The following is a 25,216-nucleotide window of genomic DNA, read 5'->3' as shown; positions in this document are numbered from 1 at the left end:
TGGAAAACCCAAGTTATAATCTTCTACCCCTCTCCTCACCCCCTTCTCACTGCACCCCCCCCCCCCAATCCCCCCCCATCATCAAGAAATCCTTAGTTAGTACAATGAATTTTCAAGAAAACAAGAATGGTTTTTAGCAGTGTAAAAAATGGGTGTTTTCAGCTACAAACTCTGGAAGGTCATTCATTTCAAGGCAGTCCAGTTCAGAATGAGGCAAAAGATGTTCTCAGTTAAGCAGTATGTAATATCTTACATCCAATATAAATCCAGTGACTGTCATTGTCAGTTTTCACATGGCAAACAATGCTTTCTTTAAAGAAAAGACAGAGCAGGGAGGCCAAGAAACTCTAGTGGCCATGGAAACCCTGAAATCTAAGGAAATCTTTTATATCATCACATATATTTTTATTGCAATAGTTTATCGTCAATATGGATATCACATTTTTTTAAAATAACAAGGTCTACAAAATAATTCTATAATAATATGCTAAAGAATTTATTCCTACCTTTAGTTTATGAGACATTTTATCATCATCCTAGGTGACATACTGAAACATCAGAGGTCTGAAATAATTCAATATTTTCCCCATTTTACAGGGAACACGTAAAGGATGATATTCAAGCACAAGCTGAATAAGTAGCACTGGGGAAAGTTTACTGTAAAATTAAACTATCGACCTCATTGAAACCTTTAGCTGTCACTTCAAAGCATTAATACAAAGGACCGTGTTTGGCTGATCATGCTAGATTACCCCGGTGCCATTCAACTGATACACAGACTGTTTATTAGCTTGATATCAGATTAAATCTAAAGGAAATTTCAATTAAATAAGATTTAATGTTATAACTACCTTATCAAAAGAAAATTCAGTCATGGCAAGAAATACTTACTTTCCCTCTATTTATTTCATATGAAGTTAACTGCAGTTTGCCATTCCAAACTGAGAAACCCTATACTAAATTTGCCTCTGGGAACTATTAATTATTAATATTAGCCTCCAAATGACCACAGTTAAACTAAAACTTTGTTTTGCACTTGTATGAATAGATGCCTTATAATTTAATGTTTAAAAACAAGAGTAACAAATGGTAGAGATAACTGGTGATGCAAATTCCCAATGGCAAAAAAATCTGTCCTAACAGCAGTTCAATAAAGTAATGTGCTATTCTTAATAAAAAAAAAAAGAGACCAGAATTTCAAGTTCCATCATTAATGTGTTTATCATTAAGTTAACATAACCGTATGTATAATCTACTCCTTATTTATGTAATGCAAAACACCAAAAATCTCCAATTCAGAAATATATTTCCGGTATATTCTGACCCCTTTGGTAACAGGTCTGCATCAAGCATAATTCAGGAATATACAAAAGAGCATGATCTTACTGAGATAGCATGATACGTTGAGATTTACAGTAAACAAAAATGTATTCAGGCATCTCTTATATCATATTCTGACCATCCAAATCCATGCATCCGCTACTCTAATTCGAAGTCTTCTGCAGCAGTGCCAAAGCTAAATCTGAGATACTAATCTGCTTATAAGAGAGGTCATGGGGAATTTCAACAAGGCACACAAGGTGAAGAAGTATCAACTTCTGCAACAAATGCACCATCTGCAAAGAAAAAAATTACCACTCTCCCTTTTAAAATCTTTTGTTATTCATCCATTCCAGAATTCAGCAGCTTAGGGAAACAGATAACCGATTAGAAGGCAGCTCACTTTTTACTGAGGAGCAGCTCTTCATCATAGTTCACATCCACTTACATAACAGCATGCTTAGAATTCAGTAATACCTCTAATTTATTATAATGAATTTAAAGTATACAATATCAATAGCATTTAATGTAGTGGTAGTAATATCTAATGGGTTTGGATATTTATGTTTTCCCTAGTTTTTTCTTTAATACTGTCAGATCAGAATCATATAAGCTCATTGAAGAAGAATAATCATGTTGCTCAAATAAGATTTCAGGCAACCAGAAGTGATTCAACTCAAACCTCTCTGGAATCAATCTACATTTACCAATATGACAGTGGAGATGACTGTAAGTTGCAGAAAAAAAATCCCTTGAAAACCTTGAAAATCTATTTTTAAAAGGAGAAACCTGGGATATAATACCATAATATATTCCTATATGAAAAAACAATTCCCTGGAGAGTTTGAAAGCACTAATGCATTTGTATTGATAAATATGGTCCAGAATGGAGTTTAGATAGCCACTGAGGAAAAAAGGGATCTTCTGCAGACCAACTACCTTAACCTCTGTGCACCTCGGAGCACAGAGACAGGCAGTCAACTTCATAAGTCTTGGTCCAGTGTGCTGCAGAGCTGACTTTCTGGGCTGTAAGCACACACTGCTGGGTAATGTCCAATCTTTCAAACAGCAGGATGCCCAAGTTCTTCTCCACAGGGCTACTCTCAACCCCTTAATCCCCTGGTCTGTCTTGACACTGGCCATTGATCTGACACAGGTGCAGGACCTTGCACTTGGCCTTGTTGAACCTCGTGAGGCTCACATGAAATTATTAATTAAAAAAAACAAACCCAAAGCCCTGGTTCTTAATGTATTTGTAAAAGCTCTTAAAAAAGCCAAAAATCAATCTACTTCTCAAGTAAAGCATAAACTGTCTGCAGATCACTATCAAGGAACACAGTAGCTAACAGAAAAAAAAAAAAAATTCTGCCAGTTTCAGTTAGGTTTATATATGCATTACCTGTAGACAAAGCTACAACACAATTTTCCACACAGAGATATTTTTAGGACCTAACTGTGTTTTTGATTTTGAAAGGTTGTACTAACTATCAAATGATAAAACCAGAATAAATCCTCCTCAAAACTGCTTCTCTCAATATTAAAATATTTTTCCAACTGACTTCTACCATAATCTGAATTATTTTCTTTACAAAATGGTGGTAATGAGAGGTAAAAATAAAACAAACAATAGGTATGTTCAAATCCTCTGAATCAGGTAGCTGCAGCTTCTCTCCTATATTCCTACAGACTGTTTTGGAAACCAAACATAAATTATGAACAAATGCATTCCTCATATGCAAATCAAATACTGGAAAATATACCCATAAATGCTTATTGAACCAACTGAAATTATCACATCTCCATCTTTATCTTCTCTTTCTAATTAACAGAAAAAATGGAACTATCTAAACAATGCCATATGGTAAAAATGAAAAGTGAGAAACTATTCGTCAACCTCATGTTAATTAAATGGAGATGAAAACATTAAATTCTTCTATATATATTCAACCACTCCTTTTATTACTTTTAATAACATCTTTTCATGCAGCTTTTTTCTTTTCTCATTTAAGCCCACTCATTTCTGCTCTTTAAACAGAACAAAGAAAGAGCAAAGAACATGTGATATCTTGATGCTTGAGGAGATGAAAATGTGGATCAAATAATCACTCACATGCATTAAGCATTGTAACTCTGATGAATTTTCACTTTAGATTTCTAACTACTGAAACACCATAGCACACAGGAAAATAGAAAAGAGCGAGCAGATTAGGTGTTGCACTGATGTCAGTACTGAAAGGCTAAGTTAATATATAACTCAAATAACAATTTCAGAAAGCTAGTACAGATTTAGATAGAATTTCAGAATATAAAGGCTAAGTACAGCTAGTATATATAGGTACACTATAGTATGCTATATAGGCATATAGGTAAGATTTAGGTAGAATTTTAAAATATAGAGGCTAAGTTTAGCTAATATACTTAGTATATATAGTATATATTAGTACAGTGTATAGTATATATAGTATATACTAGTGTAGAGGCTACAACTAAGAAGTGACATTAAAAATAACTTTCTTAGACTGATAAGCAGCCTTTATTTTCACATTAACAAGTCAAATTACAGCCACCTAAACTACTAAAAAACATATGAGGATTCTGAAAACAATCTGCAAAAGAAACAGAATACTACAGAAAAGCAACAGCATGAAGCAAAACAATTGTTTTGCTGTAACCTACATAATAGAAACTATTTCTAATTACATATTACTCATCTTTCTTAACATTAATCAAAGTAACCAAAGCCTATGAACTTTAAACAAAATAAAAAACATTCCACTGCTTAGTCCATCTTTACCTGAGAGCCACTTTCAGCTAATGAAGTTTCTGAAGTTTATTGTTCTTTCAAAAAACAACTATTATTTTAACATGTTAAATCTTCCTACTATAAACTGTTTTTTTTCCATTCTAATCTACCTGTTCTCAACATTAAATGTACCCATTACTGATTTGTCTTACCTGACCTAAAAAGGAGGAAACAAGGCCTCCCAGATTCCTTGTATAGATCACGCAGTCACACAGCTGTACCTTTGGTGCCTGGGTAAGAAGGGGCTGAATCTCCAGTGGGGTTCTGAGTTCTGAACCCCTTGAGCTTGCTTATACAGCATGAAACAGTTTGATTTTTCCCTGCTAGCCTGTCATTCCCTTGTCTTGTGTATCTGCAGCACAGAACCAAGAGCGTTGTTCCTACCACTGGGCAACAGGTTAAAAATACCCGGCAAGCAACAGATGCTTGGTGCTCCTGTGGCAGACAGCATTTCTAGACAAATGCATCTCCAGCCACCCCTTCTCTGGAAGCCAAGAAATCATGGATAAATGCTCAGACACCTCAAACGGGGGAATAGACCTAGAAAAATGTGCATGCTAAACCCACTGAAGTGCAGTTTAGCCTTTGGTAAAATTCAGTTTAAAAATTCAAGAGTGACTGTTTTTTGTTTGGTAAGCATTTGCCAATTAACCTATATTAGCAATTCAAAAAAGCTCTCACTCAGAAGTCCCTCAAAAATTTCTGCTAAAATTAATAATTTTAGCAGAAATTTTTGGTTGCTGTCCTGATTCAGAAATTTTCATTATATTTACCTATCAAATTCAGAAGAAATAGCTCATAAATATAATAAACATATATTATGGCCAACCACATAAAACTGGAAACAATCCTGAATACCCCAGAAAGTAAGACTGACAAAATAATACTGGAAATGCATATTTTGATTTATCAACCTGTGAGTTTCATAAAAGTAAGCCATTTTCCTGAAGGCACTCTTTGCTTGATCGGTTGCACTTCAAAATTGTATCTTTCTTCAGGATAGGTCTACTAAAAATTTTGTTTCTCCCATTAAGGAAAGTGGTAGCTCTCTCTGATAAACTCATATGACAATCTGTGATAAGAATAAACAAACTTTGTGAAGATTCTGAAAGTTAAAAAGTCAACATGGTGAAAGACCTCTTTCCCTACTTGTACTACAGTATGTTTAACTCAGGTGTGTGCATTGGCAGGTCTATGGCACTAATGAAACAGATTGGACTATAGCTATGTTTCCTGACTTGAGATCTGTATGACATTTGTATTTAGCTTTCTAACTGAAAGCAATGACACAATTAAATCTTCATATGGTAAGACACTGCTACATATATCTTCTCTCTGAATCACTATTAGCTTTTTTAAACATACCTTAAGAATAGCTGGTCCTATTCACTAAAACCAAGTGCACCTTTCAGAGCTACATTGAAGCCACATTGTGATCTACAGCCATTAGAACAGTACTAATCCACACAGACATGCAGAGATACCTTCTTCCCAGAATTAAATAAAGGGGGGCGAAGAAGGGAAAGCATTTCTCAAAAAAATTTTTTTGGGGTAAAATTATTTATATTTTGCAGGCCTCGCTCTACCATTTAACAAATAAATACCTTACTCTTCCTCAGTAATTACAATTATTAACTAGGACATTAAACAATACATTTCTAACAAATTTTAGCTGTTTGGCAATTATTTTTCCCTCTAATTTTAACTTCTAAGAACACAGGAGTTCTAAACAGGCACATCTGATTTAACACTGATCTGATAGTTACAGAAATTATTAGGCATTGGAGCATTTATGTGGCTAGTGTAAATCACTAATGCTGTGACTTGCTCTGACTTTTTATGCTGTTATTTTCTCGGCAAACACAGCCAGGTTCTGAAACCCATTCTCCTATGACACAATGCTGGGACCTTAATCCTATTTTTTGCCGTGGTGCTTACAATGCTTTTCTGGGATTTCCCAAAAGGAATATTCCAGAGTTTTATATTGTGTGTTTTCGGGTATTTTTTTGTTCTTTTCAGTGCTTCTTTTATATCATGATCTCGCATAAGTTTTCAAATTAACTTGTGCTTCCAAATATTTTTCCAAATTTTGCAAACAGTATAAGATTACTATTCCATTTAAGCTTCCTTAAATTAAGTTCAACACACACACGCAAAAAAAAAAAAGGCACAAAAAATACACCTATGATAATACTGTCAGATTTTATAAATAGGTTTTAGGCTCACTGTCACTGGTAGCATGTTTTTAAAGATAAATCTAATTCTTGACCTGCACAGTTGTGATTGCAAAATTCACTGTTGATGAAAACATAACAGAATACCACTCAGGTCTCTGATAACAGCATTCACCTGAATGATGCTAAATATGAAACAGACTGATTATGTAAGTGAAGTGGCACACAGTTCACCTATAAATGTTTTATAACTTAAAGCAGAAGTTATGTTTCAACATAACAAATGCAAACTTGTTCTTCAAAATTTTTCTGTCAAGTGGATTATCATCATGCTTATGTCTCATATTTCAGCTGTATCAGTGTAGCAGGGTATGCACTGTCATGTTTTCAGAGAAAAATACGTGGAAATTAAGTACATTCACTTTGACACAAACTAAGTACAAGCAGTGCCATGGCAAAGTCAAACTGGAGAAGAAAAAACAAAAAGGCTTGGTACGAAGAGACATATAGTACCCCAAGAGCATAATGCCTGATAATTTTCAATATCTTAGAGAAAGCAGCATATGTAATTAATATTTTAATATACAGAACTCCAGTTTTTTTCCTTTTATTATCTGAGAAACCAGTACATTTTTCTGACACACACTCCAAATGTAACTTAACTTATTTGTTGGCCAGGCAAATATCTGTGAATTTCAGACAAGAAAGCCTCACAGATTGCTTTCTGCCATGATTCACTGTCACTGTACGGATGACACTTCTTATAAGGCTACTATTATTGTGAAAAATAATTATTAAAATCTTAATAGCAACAAATGATACAGATCTAATAATATAGTACTTATTTTTACCCAAATGAACACAACAGTTTTAAATCAGCCAAGCAATTATTATTCCTACTAGAAATAGTCCATTTTTTGTTTCAATTGCAGGCACCACCCTTGTTGATAATATGCATCATATATACTGAAACAGACAGCATTTTTAATTATGAAAATTATAATAGTATGGGGAAAAAAATCTTTCTTACCTATGTATACAATTTTTAGATTCAAGATATGCCATACCAGAAGCAGCATCCAATGAAAATTTCACCAACTGTTTGGTTTTTAGATCATCCTTCTTTTTTCTCAAAAAGGACAAGAAATCACCTCCTAGCAAAACAGAGAGATAGACAGTGAGACACAACAGATAGTGCACTGGCATTTACTTCTCTTAGGGGTGCAAAACCAAACTAAATGCAGCTTATTTTCTTAACCCATCAGTTTGAGGTTAGCCTAAGAACAAGGAACTTACCTTCCAAAATGCAGTTTCCCTAACTTCCCTTAAATACTAAGTGCTTAAAGTGAAAACTGCACAGGACGTTTCTAATATACCCAAAATCCTCACCAGTGTACATTAAATACAGACATATATGAAAAATTGTTGACAAAACCTAATTTGTGATAAATATAACTAATCACAGAATGGTTGCTGCAGGGGTTTACAGAAATTCTGAATAAAGAGTTTAGGTCCTACTAGATAGGTGAGTGTAATTTTTAGTTGATCATTTGCATGGGTGTATCTCAAATTCTACACTGATGTGTTTGGAGGGGTAACAAATTTACTTCTCAGGCAGTGTTAACTGCATATTTGACACTGCCAACTGAAGGCAAACAATGGTTGCTGTGACTTCACAGTCTTCTGCCTGGGAGGAACAAAACTGCTGTCCTCTTGTCTGAAGAGGAAATGGGTCAGTATGGAGGATTTCAAAAAAGGCATTTATGTTTGCAAAAAAAAGTTTCTGAAACTAAATTAGGACAAAGATAAGCAGGAGAGACATTGTATGTCTGTATATATTATATGGAGACATTATATGGACCGCAATGCCATTTTCTGATTGATATTAACTGTGTTTTTTCTAAAATATAATTTATTGTTCCAGACAAAGACAAAAAATTCTAACGGAGCTTTCCACATCACATTATTCATTTACTAGAATGTAGCCAGCCATTGTTCCAGTCTTCGTTACTCTTCACTTTGCACTGAATTGACCATAGTGATTCTCTTTTGCAAATTCTGCACTCTCACACAATTCTATTTGCTGCCTTCTTATCAATGTGAAAAGACATTATTAAAAGCTTCATATGGGATTTTCTTAGAAGGCCATTCCTATTTATATTTCAAAAATATAAAAATGCAAAAAATAAGAGAATATTAAAAGTTTGCTATTATGAAGTATAACTGTAATGCCCACTTAATATTAAGTTGGAGTAATTGTAAAATGGATTAGCACCTTAACTGTCAACAGCTCTGTTTATTCTTTTTGCCTGGATTTAGGTATCTTTTAGTACAAATGATCTTGGTAGGCTTTATAGGCTCTCCCTTAATGAAACTCCCAGAAAATTAACACCTAACAAACTACAGATAACCAGTTTCCATTTTGATTTTTTTTTTTGGTAAACATGGTGATATTACAGGAAAGTCAGAAAATACTCTGTTTTCACAGAACAGTATAGTTGAGGCTGGCAGTGATCCTCTAGAGGTCACCTGGTTCAACAGTTTGCTCAAGCAGGGCTCCCTAGAGCTGGGTGCCCAGGACTATTCCCAGATGGCTTTTGAATATCTCCATGCATGGAGATGCCAGAACCTCTCTGTGCCAGTGCTCAGTCACCATCACAGGGAAGTATTGCCTGATGTTCAGGAGGAACCTCCTATATTTCAGTGTGTGCCTATTTTCTCTCCTCCTGTTACAGGGCATGACTGAAAAAAGCCTGGCTCTGTCCTTCTTGCACCCTCCCTGCAGGTATTTATATACATTGATGAGACCTCGTGACCCTTCTCTTCTCCAGGCTGAACAGTCCCAGCTCGCTCAGTCCTTTCTCCTAGAAGAGCTGCTCCAGTCCCTTCATCATCTTGGTGACCCTTTGCTGCAACTGTCTCCAATGTGTCCATGTCTGTCTTGTACTGGGGAGCCCAGAACTGGACCCGGTATTCCAGATGTGGTTGCACCACTGCTGAGTAAAGGGGAAAGATCATCTTCCTTGATCTGCTAACAACACCCCTCCTAATGCAGCCCATAACACAGGATACCATTCACCTTTCCCACAAGGGCACATTGCTGGCCTGTGTTCAACCCTTAGCGTCCACCAGGACCTTCAGGTCTCTTTCTGCCAAGCTGCTTCCCAGCTGGCAGCCCCCAAGCATGTTCTGGTGCCTGAGGCTGTTCCTACCCCTGAGCTGCCGGACTTTGCGCTTCCCCTTGTTGAACTGCATGAGGTTCCTGTGAGCCCCTTTCTCCAGCCTGTCCAGGTCCCTCTGAATGAAAGCACAACCCTCTGGTGTATCAGCCCCTCCTCCCAGTTCAGTGTCATCTGCAGACTTGCTGACAGTGCACTCTGCCTATTACCCAGACCATTAATGAAAATGCTGAACAGGCCTGGCCACAGTATTGACCCCGGGAGTACACTGCTCTTTAATGACCGCCAATTTCTTTAATACCTTGATTCCAGTTAAACAGGTGAAAAAGTTTACCTGATACATTCTTTCTTCAGTGACAGATTTCCAGACATTTTTGAAAAGCAGTGCACATAACAGTTTCTTTAAGGCATATATAGTCTATTTTTCCATTTGTAAGAGTAACAAAGAGTTTGTATAAACCACATAATCCAATACTATGGATCATCTAGGTATTTAACTACCAGACTGCAAGAATACATTTTTCAAGTACAAGGATGAAAGCAAAGGTGAGCAATCTTTTTTATTCACAATGCTAGGAATTGTCCATTTTGGGCCAGCCAGAACCCCTTAGGAGCTACTAAAGATTTTTAAGATATTAAAAGTTAACCATATGCATTAAAAATTTAGAAATAATACATGCTATAAATTTGTTTCTAATTTTCTCAATCAAATTACGATCCTAATCTTCATCAGTTTGTTTCCAAACAGATCAAAAGCTGCTCAGTTCCTTACATTAGAATAAGCCAAACTCACAAAAGCAGAAACCCATAACTTCCGAGTGCAAGCCTATCATCAGGAAGTGATTTAGACTTGCTAATTTTCAGTGTTTGTACTGTATTGAACTTTCAGAGTTCTGAGCAGAACCAGCACAATAGACTTTGAGCTGTATACAGTGTATTTTATGCCTATCATCAAAACACAGTTAAATAAAATTATCCTAATCTGCCTCAGTCTCAATAGTGAAAAAAGTCAGCAAAAGAATGTTTTCAATAGCAGTTCTGTTTTCTTCTATCTATCCTGGCACACAGATGACAAAAATGTCTTTTAAATACTCTGTTCAGTACTGATTTGAAAGCACCGTCTGTTGCAGACAAAAGAACACAGCAATGCACTTGTATAAGAGACATCATTTTAGGTTAAATCTGATCCTCAAATCAATCATCCTCAAAATCCTCATCATTGTGATATGAACATAGTCTTAAGTCTGTCCTTTAACTAACAGAATTTTTCTTACTAGTAGATTTTTACTTTCACTGTCTACTGTGGCCAATGTTCCAGTTACTCATCTTCATAGAAAAGCATGCACATGAATACCTTCACTGATGAGTTAAGAGGATTTCACTACAAACCCTTCAGTGTAGAACTGTGGCTATGTAATGTCTTTATGTGCTTCTTAAAACATGTTTAAATATAAAAAGTCCTAATTCACTATTTGCAGCACATAAGAGCACCATCTCCAATATAGCAGCCATTGATAAAAAGATTAAATAAACAGACCAATTAGACTATGAAACAACTGAAACTAAACTAGTTTACTACATACTAGTACTTTCTCTTATACATGGAATTTCTATTGTATTCTACATGGCTACGCGTTATTACAGTTAATGGCATTCAACACTTACCAGGAAATAAGGTTTGCTCCAGCCACTCTTAAGTACGACAGAAATAATTAGGCCAGTACAGTATTATCACCAAACAGAAACTGACTGCCTGTTTGGGGTTTACAGGAGGATAAATAACAGTAGAGGAGTGTCTGCCTAATACGATAGATTTATTTTACTAAGTAGATGACAAAATGCAGTAGCTAAGCACAAGCTCCATGAGAGCAGACTCTAGTAACTGGATTCCTGAAAACACCCCTTCATGTATTACACTGTGAATGTGAACTATTTCTCATTATATACAGAATTTTTAAGCGTAACAATACCACATACCAGCATCTCCTAGTGTTTTCCATAGTTTATAGCGTAAACTTTATGCTGTATGTTAAAGAGTATTTTATGGCAATATAACAGTTCCATTAATGGTGCACACAAAAGTAAGCTGACATTTTGCAGGAGAAGAAAAAACTACCGGTGATCTATGAGAATACATCAAAATACAAGAAACGCCAATGAAATAATTTCTGACTTCAATGGCATTTATGATCAGCTGTGAGCATGAAATTCAGTGCTCTCTTGAGCTGGCGCCCAAAATTGTTCTACACAGTCTTGGTATTCTGAATGCCAAGAGTGCCAATATCCACAATGAACATAATTAAAAAATAGCTTTGAAATTATGGTGTGAAATCTCCCACTTACTGATTTCTAGATATATAGACATACAATATATAATTGTATCTCTATGTGGCATCACACAATTTAAATAAAGTTATGAATAATAATTATACAAATATGAATGTGTTAACAGCAAAGAGTGATATGGAATGATAAATTATTATTTACATATAAGTTTTAATAAAGTGGGAGAATTTCCTTTATTAAACAACCTTGTTAAGTAGCACCTTGTTTAAAGCACCTTTAAACCTTGTTTAAAGAATCCAGTTAATTCTTCTTAAATTTATATATGTATTAATCATGAAGATGCAGCATGCTTCTTGGCCACATCACTTAATGGTCACCTAACAAAGAGGAGCTACACGATTCAGTATCTGCAATTCTTTTATAAGCTATTATAATATTATTGAAATTACCTTTATCTGCCCCTGTGAGCTTTTATAAATTTGGGGATTCATGCGGTGAGTCTTCTGACTAATGTTATGAAATTTAGCATTTCTCTATTGTCCAGTACCTTAATCCCATACACATTATCAACAAAATAAACCCAAACACAGTTACTTAATACTATGAATTTAAAATAGCAAACATGCATCTGTAGCAACTATAGAAGATATTTTTTTAAAAAAGTAAGCTATATGACAAACTATTAAAAATTAAAGGTGTAAAAATGCTGAAGCACTCATTTCCTTAAAACCGTGTGCTTCACTTTTCAGCTAATGGATCGCTTGTATGTAATTCAGTATTTTTCAACTGTGTACAGAGTACTGTTGAAAGATTTAGTTAAGACTTCATTTTTCCTGTTAAGCAAAGCAAATAAAAGTGGAAAGGCATGTATGTGAAGCCAAGAAATGAAAGAAAAAAAAACCGAAGTTAAAAGAACGGCATACATCGAGAGCCAAGCAGAAACAAAGAAGTAAACACAGAGACGTTGTTTGCAAAGGACTGCAAAGAGGATGACGTTTTAGCAGAAGAACCTGTGATAAGACCACATCTTGCACTGTGGAAATGTGGATGTGCAGGAGATGACCCACTATCACAAAATAACTAAATTACAGTAAAATGAAGAAGGTTGCAACACATAATGTGCTATTTCACTTCATTTAATTGGGATGACAGACTATAGATATATAATACTGAAAATGAGGAAAATACTGACAATGGTCAGTATTTTGGATTTGTGGTGGATCAAGTCGCTACAGTGTGAAGCCAATGATCCTACCACATTAACTAGTTATTTCCAAATGATATAAAAGCCTGTGAAAAAGCAAGTCTGTCACTATCTGTCAAGAATAAAGCAGAAATCATAGCAAGAAATCAATAGCCACCATCCCTTGTCCTCTATGCTGCACAAAATAATGCTGGCTAGACTTCTTGGATGCTTATGTTTTGGCATTGTGGCTGTAAGAATATATGACTATAGGAGTGGGTAGATACAACCTACTTCAGAAATTAACTAAAAGGAAAATCAACTTCCCTCAGGAAGTGCTGCATTCCGTTTTGTTTCAGTAATTCCTATAATCAGACTATGGTTAAAAAACAACAGTTACTAGCCTTGAAAAGGATTTCAGATTAGAAAGTTATGACAGCCCATATGAAGCATATTATGAAGAACAACGTTTTCTTAATCTACAAAAAAAACAATGAGCATATTTTTAAATGCAGACACATTAAATAATAGATATTTTTACTTAAAGTTGTTATAGGCAAAGCAAAAACAGTAATGTGAAGGAATATCAATAAATAAAAAGTAAGAAATAAGATGCATATAGGAGTTCTTGTAGCTACGAAAACACGCTGCTGACTTTTCATGCTTCGGGTTTTTTTATTCGGTTTTCAGATTTTCCAGTTTCATCTACTTGACAATATATTTCTGTACAATCTCAATACAGAACATAAATATTTGAAAATATAAAAAACAAACTAACCTCAAATGTTAAATTAAAAGAAGACTGTACAGAGGGCTTCTGGTTTTGTTTTATCAAATAGAGAACCTCTGAGTCCGAAGGAATTTTTAATCACTGCCACCTACACCCCGACAAAGGAAGCTTACTGCTTCCTCTCTTAGTATCTTCACAGTTGGAAACGATGCAGTAAATACGAAGGCAGGGGCCCATATGGATGTACAACACAAAGAAGGGAAAGCATAAAGAAGAAATGGGGTCTGTATATCTGCAGGTGCGTGCATACACCCAGAGGACTTGAGAGGGTGAAGCTGGACATAAACATACACAATGAAGGATTCCACGGAAGGGTGACTGGTTCATAAGGTGACATGCCCAACAAGAGAGAAGGTGGCAGAGGTAGAACCATGGCAGGTTGCAGTGGAGACAAAAACGGAAGCTGTAAGCTTAGCTGAGCACAAGAGAAAAGGAGAAAGTGTAGGGCAGACAGAAGGTGGCTTTAGCAACAACTAGGTATTGAGCCAGATAACTCATCTGACTAGAAAACAAAAAATTTAATGGAAAACAAAGCCAGTCACTACCACTATTAAAAATCTGCACCTTAGCTCTGATATCAATTTGGCTAGAATTTGATCTTTTTTTTTCTTTCTGCTGCACTGATTTTTCACCAGCATGCAGTAAAGATTCAGGATGTGACTGCAAGCCAGGACATAAAGCTGAAATTTGCTGCAAAAGTACACAATACAACCACAGGGGCAGATCATGCAAAACTTTTTATTAAAAGTTTTAAGTGATGTCTTGACAAGAAGCAATTGAGGAAAAAAAAAAAAAAATCTCTATAGAGATTTCAATCCCTCCCAAAGTAGGAAAGAGAAAAAAAAACCCACCAAAGTTGAAAACATAGCAGCTGAACCACATAACATGAAATTAAAAGTTTCCATTTTTTTTTCACCATTGATCAGCATTTCAAGAATATCTATGAATCTGGCTGCACCTCAGAGACAGCAGGGCTAACGTTAAGCTCAGGTAAGCCACAGCATACATGTACTTTAGCTACTCTTAGCATTAGGTCTCCTTTATTCAACAAAAAAGGAACAATACCACAAAAAAAAAAATCATTTACAGCAGCCTTTATAATTCATAGAATCATAGAATAGTTAGGTTTGGAAAGGACCTTAAGATCATCTAGTTCCAATCCCCCTGCCATGGCCAGGGACACCTCACACTAAACCACGTCACTCGAGGCTCGGTCCAACCTGGCCTTGAACACCACAAGGGATGGAGCATTCACAACTTCCCTGGGCAACCCATTCCAGTGCCTCAACACACTTACAGTAAAGAACTTCTTCCTTATATCCAATCTAAACTTCACCTATTTAAGTTTGAACCCGTTACCCCTTGTCCTATCACTACAGTCTCTAATGAAGAGTCCCTCTCCAGCATCCCTATAGGCCCCCTTCAGATACTGGAAGGCTGCTATGAGGTCTCCATGCAGCCTTCTCTTCTCCAGGCTGAACAGCCACAACTTCCTCAGCCTGTCTTCATACGGGAAGTGCTCCAGTCCCCTGATCATCCTCGTGGCCCTCCTCTGGACTTGTTCCAACAGTTCCATGTCCTTTTTATGTTGAGGACACCAGAACTGCACACAGTACTCCAAGTGAGGTCTCATGAGAGCAGAGGGGCAGGTCACGCTCCTTTTGATGCAGCCCAGGACACAGTTGGCTTTCTGGGCTGCGAGGGCACACTGAAGCCGGCTCATGTTCATTTTCTCATCAACCAGCACCCCCAAGTCCTTCTCCGCAGGGCTGCTCTGAATCTCTTGTCTGTCCAACCTGTAGCTGTGCCTGGGATTGCTCTAACCTAGGTGTAAGACCTTGCACTTGGCATGGTTAAGCTTCATAAGGCTGGCATCAGCCCACCTCACAGGCGTGTCAAGGTTCCCTCTGGATGGCATTCCTTCCCTCCAGCGTATCAACCGAGCCACACAGCTTGGTGTCATCAGCAAACTTGCTGAGGGCGCACTCAATCCCACTGGCCATGTCAGTGACAAAGATGTTGAACAAGACCGGTCCCAACACTGATTTATGAGGGGCACCGCTCATTACTGGTCTCCAGCTGGACATTGAGGCATTGAACACAACTCTGTGTGCAGCCATCCAGCCAGTTCTTTATCCACTGAGTGGTCCACCTATCAAATTGATGTCTCTCCAGTTTAGAGACAAGGATGTTGTGCGGGACAGTGTTGAACTCTTTACACAAGTCCAGGTAGATGACATCAACTTCTCTACCCCTGTCCATCAGTTCTGTAGCCCCATCATAGATGGCCACCGATTTGGTTACACAGGATTTCCCCTTAGTGAAGCCATGCTGGCTGTCACTAACCACTTCATTCTTTTTCATGTGCCTTAGTTGCCTTCCAGGAGAATCTGCTCCAAGATTTTCCCAGGCACAGAGGTGAGATTGCTTTGTAGTTCCCAAACTACAAGTTCTACATTACTGAAGTTCTTCTTAATACTAACAGGTTCCAATAGTCTATTTTTTTCTAAGCAGACTTTCTGAAAGGTATGAAAATCTTAGGCAGTATACATCAACTTGAGAATTGTACTCTGCTTTTTCTCAAGCTGATCTGAATCATTCTACTTTTTCAATACAGGAGTCAAAGTTCAGGGCATGATATTGCAATTACAGCAAGATTTAGTTCACTGTCGTGGAGTTCTCATTAGCTATGTGCTAACACAGCATCTGAAATCTGTTCTTGGGCAGTAGAGACAGAAAAAGAAACAGGCAGTCAAATGCGTTTCCGTACATCCAGTAGCCTCAGCGACATCAGAATTAGTAGAGAGACTTTTCCCACTGTACTGTCCCTAGGTATTGCTGCAAGGTAAATCTCAGGATCATAGATCAAGTTTACAGGCTCTTTACCTGAATATGTCTTAGTATTAAAACACAATCCTCCACTGGATGCATATCCTTCCTGTTACTATGCTATGCAGATTATTAGCAAAGGCTCAACTAGTTCATATGCTCTCTGGCTCAGGCCATCACACCATGTACCCAAGGAGCTGAGCTTACTGGAGTCTATGCATCTAGAAACCAGCATATCTGACTTACCAAGTGAGGGCATGTGCATATGCATTGTTCAGGCCCGTCCTAAATTAAGAGTCCTAATAGAATGTGAAGAGTAGAAGCTAGCAATATGGAATCAGATAATATGAGCAAAGGTAAGTGCACAGCAAATGAGAAATAAAAGCCCAACCCCTATTAGGAACACAAAACAAATGCAAAAAAAATCAGCATACAAATGCATGGGTGTTGTGCTCCTCATTTGTGGAGACAGTGTTCTCACAGGAGAATGCATAATTGGTACATAAACCCTGAATAATCCCAAAAGATACAGCAAGGCCATGAGAGGCCCGAAGAAGCTTAAGCAAGACAAGAAGAAGCTGGAATTGATCGTCTCTGCGTTGTCCATGACTCCTGCGTCAACACTCATTTTCTTTCTTTTTAACAGTCTTAATATTTTCAAATTGTTAACTACAGTTGTCACGGAGAAAGAGTCATAACTACCAAAGAAGAGGAAATCTCTCTGAGATGTTCTCTGCTAGCAAATGTTGTAATACAAAGATTATTTCCAATAGAGTTGTTTTCTCAGTTCTTGGTCTACTAAAAAATTCACAGAAAAAAACCTATGACATTGTAAAACTCAAGGCTAATTTTTATTACATGGTGGCTGAGAAGCCAGAGAGCAGCTTCAGTAATAGGCCCTTGTAAGGATCTGGGCCCAATATTTCAATGTCATTCAGGTAAAAAAGAATAAAATTATTTGCAAGAATGCTTTAAAAGTTATTACAAATGTATCCATTATGCAGTCACAAATCAACATTTTATAACCATCTGCTTTGCTAATTGCTTTTTTAGAGCAGCTAACTAGCGTAACTTAAGCCTGCAATTCAGATTTTTCTATATATCTCAAAACATTTGTAAGAAAAAAATTTAAAGACTCAGTGACTCAATTTCAACGGCTCTCTTGGCAATTTTCTGAAGGTGAGGGGAGGAGAGGGAGAACAATTTGCTTGGGATTTCAAAAATCTTAGATTTTGTATTTTGGTAACTCTCATAGTAAATTTCTAAACGGCAGTCTTACATCACAGCTCTTCTATATGTTTAACTTTTCAGGTATATATGAAGGACATAGTTGCCGTTACATGCCATTTTAGCTCCTGTTTATACAAGACAGGGAATATTTTAATCCTTCTTTTAATCAATTACAAGAATAGTTTTTATAAAGCAATAATAAATCTAAATTAAACAATAAATAAATATTGTCCTACACAAAATAGAGCACACAGCTCCCAAACAGCACTTTCAGAATACTGATTGGGAGTTTCTTATTAGTAAGTAGCCATCACAGCTTACTGAAATTTTTATTTGTGGTATGTGTGTCAGAAAGAATAAGAAACAGTTGTATTCAGAGAAACTATTATATAACTTTACTTGGGCAATATTACAGACACTCACCTGGAAAACAGAACTCAGCTCTTTAAAATAATTCCTGTATCTTTTTTGCCTACATTAAATTGCATGTTGCCTGATATACATTCTTCAAAATGTGAGAAAGAAGCTTATCTTGTGACGGTCATTGGGCATATTTTATTAGAAACTGTAAAACACACATTTCTTAAATTATTTGTTATATATATGCTATATATATGACATATGTAATGTGTATATTTCTTTCTTCAGAAAAAATTGTCTTCTACCAGATTAGTAGAGTCTCTTAACTTGACATAAAAATCATGCATAGCTATTAGGACTTCTACTGTTGTATCTTTAATCTAATCAATAAAGCATTCTAAGTCCATGCCATCACAACAGGATCATCATAAAAATACAGTTATGTCTTTCCAGGCCTTCTCCCTTCTCAATTTAAAGAACTGTTTCTTTCTATAGACGTTATCTGAGAAACTAGAAGGACCAGAGTAACCTCATCCCAACCTACTCTAAGAGAAGATGGCACATTCTGTTCTTCCCCTTCTCACCTGTAGAGGTTCCTGCAGAAAGACGTGCAGGACAAGACTGAGCAGAGGCCTGGCCCTAACAACACATCTGATGACAGGGAGACGAGATATATTTTTCCACATATGCATGCCTTAAAGAGAATTTATGTAAAACACATATACATGACATTGAGATACTACCCTCATTTCTTTACAGGTGGTGGATTGAGAAAGAGGCAATAGGGTCTTTCTGTACTGGAGTAATCTATGATGGATTGGCATAGGGTGGACATATACAGTGAGATCAGTATGGCCAATGGCAAGTAAGTAAATAGAAATTGATGGTTCTTTTTCATTAACATATATAATTTCTCATCTACTTTTTCACTTTGGCTATGTATCTGAAATGCTCTGCTACCTTATTTACTATTTCAGTTAATCCTTCCTGCATAGAATCATAGAATAGTTAGGGTTGGAAAGGACCTTAAGATCATCTAGTTCCCCCCCCCCCCCCCCCCCCGCCGTGGGCAGGGACACCTTACGCTAAATCAAATCACCCAAGGCCTCGTCCAACCTGGTCTTGAACACTGCCAGGGATGGAGCATCACCTATCTTGAAATTTCTTTATGTGATTATTACTTTAGGACACATCCCTTGTTATGTTAACTCACACACCAAGAAAAGGGACAGACAAAGGATAACTTTGACAATTTGCTTTACTTTTCTTTTGGCAACATCTGGGCTATTTCTGCATCTAACACTGGGTGCACAGATGCTTAAATATGCATCTGCCATCATCTCTATTGTTTTTACTGATGACTTTATGCAGATGCATAGTTTTTAAACCCATTTACATTTGCAACAAAGGAAAAAGACTCCTTTGCAGAGATAGCTTATGACAGAACCAGTAACTGAGTAGCACCTATCTACATAAAGTGCTAAGTTTCAAATTACATTTTTAATACCTGAACAAATTAAGAATCTGAACTGAAATCTGAATCTGAAGTAAAAAGCAGAATTAGCTGCTACTGAGCCACACCACAGCAGTCTAGAAAGATATAGTATAGTAAGCATATAGCTGACATGTATTTAGGATATAAACACAGTAGAAAAAGTGCAAGCATTAAACAGAACAGAAAACACAAGAAGAATTCCACATTTTATGGAGATGTTTCTGATTTTTTCCTCACAGTAAAAGCTGTCAGACATTTATTAATTACAGGCATCCTCAGCCATACATTTGCAGAATACAGTTCTAAGCTAAACCATGCAGTTTTTAGTTATTAAAAAGAATGTCACTGCTTAAACACCTTCAAGCATAAACATATTTAAGACAAATCACAGACAAAGCAGATACTGAAGAAGTTTTGCTGAGTTCAAGTCAACAAGCCTATTGCTATTTTGTTCTTCAGAGGGCAGCATTAAATACCAAATCAGAACACTAGTAATTATTATCTGAGGAAATCTCATCCAAACTTACTATTGGAAAACAGAAAATCAGTAACATCAGAATCACTGCTTCTCTGAACTGATGTGTTTTATCTTTCCTCTGCCAGTTTCTTCAGAGTTCCTTATCACAGCTGATTTGGTCAGTCTCATGGTGTGCTAGCAAAGGTGTAGAAGAACATGGAAAAGTGTAATGGCTTGAACATAATACAGGGTTTAGGCGGACAGGGAAGCACAGAAGCTATACAGAGGACTTGAAGGCCAGCAAAACAGGGTAAGAATTAAGAAGTTGTTTCTCACAAATTCAAAGCCAGGACATAAAAGAATTTTTTTATAGACTTGGACTGCAAAATAGGCATAAGAATCACAGAAAGGTTTTCACTAATTCCTCCTCAAATTGTATTAGTATATTTCAACAGTTTGTCCTAGGCTCTGAAAACCCTGAACCAGAATGATAAAGGTGTTAAAAGATCACGATTTATTTTTATCTTCAGAGATGTCTGGAGAAGGTAATTACCAAAGTATGCCTTGAAACCGAGGACACTGCTTTTAGTCTCCATTTTAATAAAGTTAATCACACTTACAAATATAATTTAATTGACTAAAGGCAGAAAATTCCAATAGGTCCTGTTGTACTAAAGCCATTACTCAAGAATTATAAACAATCTAAGTCTTCCTGAATGAGTTCTTAAAACAGCTTGCTGCATAATTTTGAAGACAAATACAGTGATATGTAAAACAAATAGTGTTGCAGTACAAAAGGCTACCAAGCTCACACATGTTTCAGCTGCTGAGAAAACCAACAGAGAAATAAAATTGCCCAATAGCTGTTATCATCCCAACACTTGAAATTCTCTCCATTCCTGAATAACATGAACTCAAGATTACAAAGATAACTCAAAAGCTATTCATAAACTGAACATAAAAACCCTGAACATTTTGATACAGAAAAAAACCTTCTTATATTACCAAAGATGACCCAAATCTGTATTATTAAAATTGAAACATTACACAGCCATGAAGTTTCTTTAAATACAAGGACCTTAGCATTAACTACATAACTCTACTGTTAAAGGAAGAACCATGTACTGTCTTGTCAGGAGCAAAACGAAGATAGAGCTGAGATACCTTTCAGCACACTCTATTGTCTTCAATGCCTACAAAGAAACTCACAACAGATTTGTGGAGATCCCTCCAGTCCAAATCTAGCAGAACCTAAGATTTCCAAAGATTTGCAAGAGAGATGGCTTTTGAGATCAGTCATAAGAATGGAAATAAAGGCAAATAGAAAACAATACATTTTATATTATGGAAAAAACACCTATGAAAATATGCTGAAAAAAGGGGAAAAAATTACCTGGAACAAGTTCCATAACAATATAAATAGGCTGTCGTTGTGTGCAAACTCCTATTAGTTTTACAATATTAGGATGATCATACTGCTTGAGTATTCTGCAAAAAATATAGTAAGTTTATTATATTAATTTTAACTTTATTTTACATTATTAATTTTGTTGTACAAACTGATTGAATAACATAGGAAAATATTTTAAACCCTTAATATTATTTCAATGGAACATGTCATTATTGTTATCATAAAGATAAAAAAGCTATGTAACAGACCAATCATCATTGTGTTTTAAATGGAAGGCATAGTGATTTGCTAATAAATCAAGGATTGAACACTTTAAGTTTACCTTTTGTCCACATAACATGTCTATATTACTGAATAATGGCCTGACAGGTTCGCAGTTTCTCAAGAACCCTTGTAATTAAACAGAATTTCAGTGGTGGACCAGAAGCAGAGCTACATCAAAAAAGCATGCCCAGCATGCCTCTCCATTTCCATGCCTCTCCATTTCTGTGCTGCACTTTTCAAAAGCACATTCATTCCACTTTTATTGTCAGAGATTAATTAATACAGTAAGTTTCAGAAGAATATAAGGACAGCAATTTTAATTTTGGGAATTAAAAAAATTTACATCATCTCAAGCAATACTTCATTAATAACATTTGCAGCCTAAACCAGCATGCTACGATTCAGAAGTGAAATGAAGGGCAAGGAAGAATTCTACATAGACCCAGTAACTTAAATGTTTTTTCTACTATTTGTTGACTTAAAACACATCTTTTTCCCTCTTCCATTTCTGGGTTCTTGAGTAAAATGCTAACCTACCTAGTGCATACATGTCTAGTGAGAAACAATACATTTCATTTTATTTCAGACTAACATTTGCAGCAGGCTGTTTAACAAGCTGCACTTGCCAACTTCTGAGCTATTTAAAGTTATTCAATAGATACAGTGGCTGATCTTCAATCTCTAAATGTACATTTTATCTTGTACTTTTCCATACTGATCATACTAGCTTGAGAGTAAAAATGAAAACATATTAAGCTTCTGAGCAAAAGTGAAAATGTTAAATAACTGTGAAATTATCTCAACATACCCCTTTACTGTGAGGTTTCAGAACTTACCTATCTACCTCAGGCTACATTCAGAATACTTAGCATATTGTGGCATGAATATTATTTGAAAAATAAGTATGCAATCACATACTGCCTGACACAATATAAAATATTTCTACTGGAGTGAACTCTTCTTACAAAGAAAATTATTAAATGGAATCTATTCAGTAACCTTGCCACATTTGATCAGCTCTACTAGTCACACATGTAAAGTAGGATTTATGACTGGTATAATCTTATTAAATATGCTCATGATACATCGTAGAAGTTCCAAATGGAAGCACTTAACATAATTGTGTTTTATAGGCATAGCATGCTTTGCCAAAGAGGTAGCGTCAGCAAGTGCAGATGCTAGTGCATTCACATACTAAAATGCATATCTTTAGTTACAAGGAAAACAGTTCTAGAATAAACTGAGAGGACTTGACTTTTTCTGAAGGTCAGATTTTGTAAATTCATCTAGTAATAAAACTTGAAAAAAAAAAACAACATCCGACGGCAAGTATACATTTAAATTAAATTTAGAGAACCTACCTGGCTTCTGACAGAAATTTTATTTTCAATTCCTGAGGAAGATCTTCTTTACAAGTTTTTACAGCAACAGGAGTTTTATCTTTTAATGTTCCCTTATACACCTCACCAAAATTACCCTGAAATCAGGAAAAAAAAAAATCTTCTAAATAAAGAAAATCTTAAAAAAACTCCACAAAAATAATGCAGAAAGCTAATCTAACTGGTAGAGAACTCTGAAATGTGTTTATGAAGCCAAATGAGGTTTTCTTCTAGTATTTGTTCCTAACACGATACAATTCACACAGGCATAGTTATATGGACAGACATCTATTATATGGGCACAGTGTACAAGTTCTACTTTGACCTTGATGGCAAAAGAGAAAAAAACCATTAATTGTATAATCACAATTTTCCCATAAAACCTCCTACTGTCTTCTAAAGTAAACAGACATTCATAATAGTGCAGTTTTTTCTTATTCTTACTCCTGCACTCTTTCATTTCCACACTAGTGGAAAAGACAAAATATATCATAATAATGTATATACATTCTCACATATACAGGAAATAAAAAAAATGCAAAATAAGAAAATTTGACACCACTGAATAACTTAAAGCCACTTCAAAAGTATCTTTTTTGTCTGCCCTGAGAAAGTTAAATGATTCACTTTTTTTTTTTTTTTTTAAATCTAAGCTCAGTACTGCTCTATATATTTGGACAGGACTTTAGAAGTAGCTCCTTTCATAACCATTTTTAGGTTTTCAACAACATACCCCAAGGGTAAATTTTTTGGTTTGGGTTTTGGTTGTTGGGTTTCTTTCATAGGAGAAAACTGAAGTAATACAGATCATAGAATAATCTCCAACAGATGTAATATTTACTTAAATAAAAATAAAAGGAAAATTAATTAGGACACAAATGGAATGAAGAAGGAAATTGTGGGGTATATGACAAAACACTGTTATCAGTGAAAAAAATCCAGGAGAAGAAAAAAAAACAAATCTCCCAAAGTCAAACATCTCATACTTTTATTAAAGTTTTGCATTTCCCAAAGAATAAGTACAACTTAATTTAAATTAGGCATCTGATAAATTTCCACATGGATTCCACTTCTGTGTCCTGGTATCTGGTGCTGCAAGTAACTTAAAAAAACAGCAAAGCTCTGTTGGAAATGTTTTTCTTTCTTTCCTGAGTGATGAAGATTTCATTACATCATTCATTTGAATATGGTACTGCCAAAGCAAGAAGACAGAAAAACTCACAGATGGAAAATAGTAATGTACTGCTAGTAACAAGGGAAGAAATTTAGGCCTAAACACAGGTTTCCAGTATTATTTAGTATAACCTAGGATAAAGGAAGATGTAGACCGCAAAGACTGCTTAAGTATTGAAAACGTTGCTTTTTTTTTTTTAACTTTATTCAAAATATTTAATTATTATTATAGATACAATTTTTTTAATATAGCATGTTTCTTTCATACAATTTTCATTTTGTGAGGTACGACAGAATTAACACTGAGTAAATAAACAAGACCATTAACTCCTAAGGTGAAGGAAAATCTTCATGTTTTCTGAAGTTTGAGTCCTCTCACACATTAAGCTTTCATGATTTTCATCCTAAAGTTTTCCAGGCCACACAAGACTTTAAAGACCCTCAGATTTCTCACTTCCATGGTGAATGGCTGTAGTTCAACTTTTATCATACAGATGCTGATGGTCCTGGCATTCTTACCTTTTCCAAAGTTTGCCTCGCTCTACAGATGGAGGCATAACAGATTTATACTGTATTCCAAGAAAGTTTGGATCCTTTTCTGTATTTTTTAAAAACATATCCTTCTATAGTCACTTTTAAGCACTGAGGGGTCTTCACTGAATGTTAAAAATGCTTTGTGCTAAAAATATGCAGTGCACATGTAAATTCAGTTTACTAAATTTTCAGATTACTTTAACTGTCTTTACTCATCAAGACTAATCCATATTTGCTTTTTAGCAAGACAAAGCTTTTTTTAATGCCTGACACATCTTAATTTAATGCTGCCAAAGAGATTTTGTCCTGGGTAACAGAACTTTCTGATAGTATTTAGCTCCTCCATTTC

At 35.8% G+C, this 25,216-nt stretch overlaps 1 protein-coding gene across 2 annotated transcripts in view; it reads right to left on the bottom strand.

Moving 5' to 3' along the window:
• FER (FER tyrosine kinase) overlaps positions 1–25,216 on the bottom strand; it is a 148,064-nt gene that overhangs the window by 29,151 nt on the left and 93,697 nt on the right. For both annotated transcript variants that reach the window (XM_061478706.1, XM_061478707.1), the window contains exons 15-17: positions 23,143–23,258; positions 21,500–21,594; positions 7,328–7,451 (exon numbers count right to left, since the gene is read on the bottom strand). In XM_061478706.1, the coding sequence (XP_061334690.1) occupies positions 7,328–7,451; positions 21,500–21,594; positions 23,143–23,258 (335 nt within the window). The remainder of the gene's footprint in view (positions 1–7,327; positions 7,452–21,499; positions 21,595–23,142; positions 23,259–25,216) is intronic.

The sequence above is a fragment of the Pezoporus flaviventris genome, unplaced genomic scaffold (assembly GCF_033815535.1).
Source record: "Pezoporus flaviventris isolate CSIRO_AGI_PZ_B2104156 unplaced genomic scaffold, CSIRO_AGI_Pfla_v1 ptg000130l, whole genome shotgun sequence".
NCBI lineage: Eukaryota > Metazoa > Chordata > Aves > Psittaciformes > Psittacidae > Pezoporus > Pezoporus flaviventris.
This window is presented reverse-complemented; position numbering and strand designations above follow the sequence as displayed.